The sequence below is a fragment of the Chanodichthys erythropterus genome, chromosome 19 (assembly GCF_024489055.1).
Source record: "Chanodichthys erythropterus isolate Z2021 chromosome 19, ASM2448905v1, whole genome shotgun sequence".
In the NCBI taxonomy this organism is placed as follows: Eukaryota; Metazoa; Chordata; class Actinopteri; order Cypriniformes; family Xenocyprididae; genus Chanodichthys; species Chanodichthys erythropterus.
Genome location: NC_090239.1, coordinates 8330363 through 8337109, shown reverse-complemented (window position 1 = coordinate 8337109; position 6747 = coordinate 8330363). Strand labels below are relative to the sequence as shown.

Below are 6747 nucleotides of genomic sequence, written 5' to 3'. Positions count from 1 at the left end.
AATATAATATAATATAATATAATATAATATAATATAATATCACTTGCACAGTAGTTGAAGGTTCCACTGCGGTGTGAAGAGTTATAGCGACATCGTGTGGTCATTATGAAGAACTTCTGGTGTTGAGAAAGATGCGATTGATTTGTACCCTGGACAACACGATGCAAAACACACAGTTTAAGATTAAATCAGGCGTAAATGTTTAACTATTTATTTACAAATTTAATTACAAAATATTTAGTACATTCTAAATCAAAATTGTCTTTTTGTATTATATGTATATTTATTATATTTCATGTTAATCCCTTTATTCCACCCTGCGTGTCTGGTACAGAATTAGTATTATGTTTCAAAGTAAGTTAGAAGTATGTTTTACTGTATTGCATGTTGTAGTCGTACTTAAATTCATATTGCATGTTGTTTTGTTCACTGTGTTGTATTTCATGTTTGGAGCAATTCACTAGACCAGACTCACTGGAAAGGCAGCTTCTTGGACATCATGTTGATCTTGCAAATGCACGCGCCGCTGGTGTAGTGGTATCATGCAAGATTCCCATTCTTGCGACCCGGGTTCGATTCCCGGGCGGCGCACAACTTATTAATCCTCAAATTTAATCATAAATATTACTTAGCTGGTGTTGATAAATTATAATTCACTAAATATCGTCCGAATCATCCGTTAATACAAAAGAGGCTCTCGATAAAGTGGAATAATTCCCGTGGAAACTTCAGATTTTTGTCAGGCGGCCTACGAAAACAAATCATCTATGTATCTCCGTTTAGCGAAGCGCGTGACTGATTGGAGCGCGGGCTGTGAGCGAGCATTTTATTGTTTGGACCCACAGAGATATAAAATACATTTTATTTATTATTTATTTAAAATAAATATTATTGTTTATTATATATTATTATTTATTATGTATATGGTTGGACCGGGTTGGACCTACTGAACGAAACACCCCCGTTTTTTAAGGATTCGGTAATTCGAATCTTTACGCGATTCGGAGCGTCACTGATTGAAAAGAGACGTCCGTTGAATTCGGAACCGCATACTAGTAGCTATACTAACTCGTATTACGATTATTTCTGCTTTCTATGGCAGAAATAGTAAGAGTAGTATGTTATGCTGCGTTCCAATTCGCCTACTTATACTACGCCCTAAAAGTATGTACTCTTTCTGTGAACAAAAAGTACTTACTTTTGAGTGTGTAGCAAAAGAGTAGACAAGCTTTGGGACATACTAACACGTCATACAATCGCGTCAATTCTCTCATTCGCATCCTGTCACCGTAAACTGGCCTGTCAATCATCTTACATCCTCCACATTTCATTTAGTTAATTTCCTACCATATCGGAGAGAAATGCAGCACGTTGATCTGCAGTCGCGGGTCTTTCATGTGGAGAACTCTCCTCATATTTATGCATAATGATGCATTTAAAAGTTAATGGCCATTCGGATCTTTATAAAAGTCCACATTGGTATTTGCAGATGAAAAATAACACGGGTAACATTAAATATATATTTTCTATCAGGTTAAAATGATTATTAGTCACTCAAATCTCTCAGCGTCGATCGCGCGTATCCGCCATGTTTTGTAGTTTTTTAACACTTTTTACTCGTGTTTGTAGTTCTGAACTGAATCCTCGTCCAATGCGCAATGGGTTGTGGGCAATATTAGCCTTTATAGTGTGCACGGATCCACACTTCTAAAATCTACCGGAAATAGTAGACCATCCGGGGACTTTTGGCATACTCTTTTCAACATACTATGCTTTGGGACACACTTATTTTAATCTCACATACTATTTAGGATGGATAGTATGGACATTGGAACGCAGGGTTAGTATGCGGTTTCACATTCAGAAACGGTTCATCAACGAGCTGATTGAGCAGGGGCATGTCGATTCAGTTCGTCGATGTCAAGAAAAGGAGTGGAAAAGTGTAATGAATGACTGATGAGTGATGACCATACAATTAGGTAAATTATGTGATTTAACAATTATTTAAGTAAATCGCTTATGGTGCTGAAATTTTAATAAAAGTTAAAACGAGTTCGATCGGATTGGTGTTTTGTAACGAATCAGTTGAGTAAACGATTCAATGAATCACTTTTAATGACTCGTCACCTCATATTCTGAACTATTCTGAATGAATCTATTTTAGTGAAGTGATTCAAAAAGATTCGCGTTGTGATGAATCGGTTCTGGTACTAGCCGTTATTCCCGTCAAATACCACGTTATATATTGTTGCTAAATGTAAAACCATAATTAACAAGATGATATTTCATATCATATTTCAGACACTGTACTTCCGCGAACGCTTAACAACCATCATCGACAAATCTCTCCACGGAAACTAAAGTAAACAACTAGTTTTTTTTACTGGGCTTAGTGCATTGTTGAAACTGCAACAACTTTATAAATATTGCAGCATTTTTCCTAACATTACAGTCTTCTTAGGATACGTTTATTGTGTGTGGACTAAAAAAAAAACCCGTCTCCTGAATAAATGTAACTTAAATAAGGTAACGTTAGCTTGTGGGATGTCATTTTGTGAACTGAAGTGCTTCTGTTGTTGTTGCTCGGCAACAAGCGTCTAAGTTTGCTTGAAGTGTCTAGGAGGGTGTAACTGAAGTTTGAGACAGTTTAGTGGATCGAATAATTTATATTATTTATAAATCCTTTCCTGCTTTGTTTTTAAACCAACACATTTAAATGGATCTGCACATTTCTAAACTATTAAGATGACTGAAGTAAAATGTTTAAGGGGAGAAGCTGGCGATTCAGTGCTCAAATGGTCTTGTAAAAAAGCGAATGAGTTCAACATTTGTGGACGCTGTCAGTCATGTGTCCTCTCTGAGAAACTGCACCACTACACCCAGTGGATGAATAAGGCAGGAGGAGCATCTCAGAAGAGGTTCCTCACTGGCATCCTAGTGAGGTGCCACAATCTTCAAATCCTGGAGGATCTTCAGAGTGTTTTACAAGTGACATCAGGGAAAGATTTCACCTATGCCAGGTCCAGAGCCCTGCCCAGCAAACCTGAGGACACCATATGGAGCATGGATGGAGCTCTGGACACAAAACTGCATGGAATGGATATGTTGGAAACCTGGGAATGGTTTAGGAAGAGCCCAGACTGGACCAAGTCTAAGTATGTGCTGGGGCTCTTGTCTTTATGCGACACCCCTCTTTTGCACATGTTGGCAAATTTGGTGCGTGTCCTGATTGTTTGGGAGAAACACAACTTTCTACAGTTCAGCAATACTGGTAAGAATGCACATAATATCACCAACTGTACAATAATCATAAAAAAATGCATCACATTAAACAAAAAGAAATGGCACTTATATTAAATATTTATCAATGCTTGTTCATGAAGTCAAGTCAAGTCAAATTTATTTATATAGCGCTTTTACAATTGGTAATTGTTTCAAAGCAGCTTTACATATTAGAAGCACAGAAAAAAAGGGAAGTGGTTAAAACTGTACAAACAAGCGTGGTAATATGTAACATATACAAGATGGTGCTACATTAAGCCAATGTCGGCTGACTTCCAGGGGTGGAAAAAAACCCCTAGGAGAAAAACCCAGCGTGCTAGCACTGGGAAAAAAGTCCTAGGAGGGAAAAAACCCCTTGGAAGATATATATATATATATATATATATATATAAATGTATATGGAGATCAAAATCTGAATTGTACATTTTTATTATAGAGATTAAAAATCGATTATATATAAATATATGTAAGCGGATACGGGGATTAAAAATCTGAATTATAGATGCAGCCAGAATTGGATCTTTAGGCCCATTGTCTCCTGGGCTACGTTGTAGTCAGGTCCAGACGCAGGTTCTCCATCTGATCTGGATACGGCCTGGATCCAGCACCCGGCAAACCTCAGGATAAGCAGAGAGACAGATATTAGCGTAGATGCCATTCTTATTCTGATGTACAGGTATATCTAGTGTTATAGGAAATGTTCTCGGTTCCGGCCGACCTAATTATTGCAGCGTAACAATCCTTTAACGGATTTGAAAAATGTTAATGTATTGATAATGTGTTATGTGTATGCATGAGCAAAGAGATGTGTTTTTAGTCTAGATTTAAACTGACAGAGTGTGTCTGCTTCCCGAACAATGCTAGGAAGATTGTTCCAGAGTTTAGGTGCTAAATAGGAAAAGGATCTGCCGCCTTCAGTTGAAGTACCACAATACTATAGTTCTGTAAACAGTTTTTATCTTATCAGATACATTGAAGGTTTTTAAAGGGTTAGTTCACCCAAAAATGCAAATTCTGTCATCATTTACTCACCCTCAAGTTGTTCCAGACCTGTATGAATTTCTTTTGAAGAATTTTGAAGAAGATATTTTGAAGGAATGTCGGTAACCAAACAGTTGATGGGCCCCATTGACTTCCATAGTATTAGGAAAAAAATACTGTGGAAGTCATTGGGGGCCCAGCAACTATTTGGTTACCAAAATTCTTCAAAATATCTTATTTTGTTTTCAGCAGAAGAAAGAAATTTATTGAGTAAATGATAAATGTAGCAATTCTTTTTGAAAATGTAGCGATTCTTTTTGAAAAAATGAAGCAATTCTTTTCAAATAAATGTACTGATGCGTTTTAAATATATTGATTCCTTTTGAATAAATGTAGCGATTCTTTTTGAAAAATATAGCAATTCTCGGGAAAATGTAGCGATTCTTTTTGAAAAATGTAGTGATTCTTTTTGAAAAATGAAGCAATTCTTTTTGAAAATGTAGAGATTCTTTTTAAAAAATGAAGCGATTTTTTTCAAATAAATGTACTGATGCGTTTTAAATATATTGATTCCTTTTGAATAAATGTAGCGATTCTTTTTGAAAAATGTAGTGATTCTTTTTGAAAAATGAAGCGATTCTTTTTGAAAAATGTAGCGATTCTTTTTGAAAAATGTAGCGATTCTTTTTGAAAAATGTAGCAATTCTCGGAAAAATGTAGCAATTCTCGGGAAAATGTAGCGATTCTTTTTGAAAAATGTAATGATTCTTTTTGGAAAATGTTGCAATTCTTTTCAAATAAATATATAGATTGTTTTCAAATAAATGTACTGATGCGTTTTAAATGTATTGATTCCTCTTGAATAAATGTAGTGATTTCTTTTGAAAAATTTAGCAATTCCTTTTGAATGAATGTAGCGATTCTTTTTGAAAAATGTAGTGATTCCTTTTGAAAAAAATGTAGCGATTCTTTTCGAAAAATATAGCAATTCTTTTTGGGAAAATGTAGCGATTCTTTTTGAAAAATATAGCAATTCTTCTCGGGAAAATGTAGCGATTCTTTTTGAAAAATATAGCAATTCTTCTCGGGAAAATGTAGCGATTCTTTTTGAAAAATATAGCAATTCTTTTCGGGAAAATGTAGCGATTCTTTTTGAATAAATGTATCAATGTGATATCTTGTCTGATTATAGATAGTTTTGCAGATCTCCCAGTTACAGAGTCACACTTCTCTTACCATTCAGATGACCACCCGGATCTGGATCTTCTCATCAAAGCATGTACTTTATATGAGCCAGCTGATCTGCCTCAAGAAGCTCATCAGGATAGTCAAACAGATATCTCAAAACAGGAATACTCGGAACAGAGTAAGTAGTGAGCTCTTTGCATAAGTGATTGAATATTTTATATTTATGTTAAAAAGTAAATATTTTTATATTTATGATTGAAACCAGGCCATGAATTCGGCAAGTACTGTTCAATAATTTGAGGTTCAGTAAAAAGTTTTTAAAGTTTTGCTCACCAAGGCTATATATTTGATCAAAAATACAGTAAAAACAGGAACATTGTGAAATATATTAATAAAATCTAAAATAACTGGTTTCTATTTCAGTGTATTTTAAAATGTAATTTATTCCTGTGTTGTCAAAGCTGAATTTTCAGCAACCATTACTCCAGTCTTCAGGGTCACATGATCATTCAGAAATCATTCTAAAGTGCTAATTTGGTGCGCAAAAAACATTTAATGTTAAAAACATTGCTGCTTAAGGAAACCTTGACTTTTTTTGCATAAAAAGTTGGATATTTTATATTTATTTAAAAAAGTAAATACATTTATATTTGTAAGTGGTTGGATCTATTTATTATACAGTAAAAGATGCCAAATCTCTCAAGAGTGTCTGTCATGAAGTTGAGCTGCACACGCAGAATTTAGACCCCTGGAACAAAAGAAAAGGCAGAGATTCAGACTCAGACAGTTCTGATGATCCTGATCCTGCCCTCACCGTCGTGCCCAGGTCGTCAAAATCAATGTCAGGTGTCAGCCGTCATAAAGATTTCATTCGAAGTCTGCCAGTCGACATTGCAAAGATAATTTTGGGTAAGTCTAGTTTTTCCACTTGTCTATGAAGAGTTTGACTGTTTAGACTTAATGTCAGAATTAGGTATAAACAGATTAGTTTTAAACCTAATTATAATAATGTCTGTCATAGTTCCCAGAAATTAAAAAAGAAATTAAATTAATAACTTATTTTTGTTTTTCAAAACAGAAACAGCTCTTTCTTTCTTTTCTCTTTCTGAGGAGTGACAAGCTGAGCTTAACTGGTTCTTATTAATTCAGATGCTTTGTAACACTTATTGTTTTATGAGTGCATGTTTAGTTCATGTCTGTTGTAAGCATCACTGTGTTGTTCTTTTCAGACCTGTGAAATAGTCTAGACTTGTGCTACTATGGAAACAACTTTACTGCCAATAGACAAGAGGGTTA

At 34.9% G+C, this 6747-nt stretch overlaps 1 protein-coding gene and 1 non-coding gene across 2 annotated transcripts in view; both read left to right on the top strand.

The window, feature by feature from the left end:
- The first annotated feature begins 520 nt into the window (after positions 1-520).
- On the top strand, positions 521-591 carry trnag-ccc (transfer RNA glycine (anticodon CCC)). Its single transcript has one exon. It is a non-coding gene; the product is annotated as a tRNA-Gly (tRNA).
- Positions 592-2745: 2154 nt separating this feature from the next.
- fbxw10 (F-box and WD repeat domain containing 10) overlaps positions 2746-6747 on the top strand; it is a 43023-nt gene continuing 39021 nt past the window's right edge. Inside the window, exons 1-3 of the mRNA XM_067370287.1 lie at positions 2746-3271; positions 5477-5629; positions 6133-6360. Of these exons, the coding sequence (XP_067226388.1) occupies positions 2746-3271; positions 5477-5629; positions 6133-6360 (907 nt within the window). The remainder of the gene's footprint in view (positions 3272-5476; positions 5630-6132; positions 6361-6747) is intronic.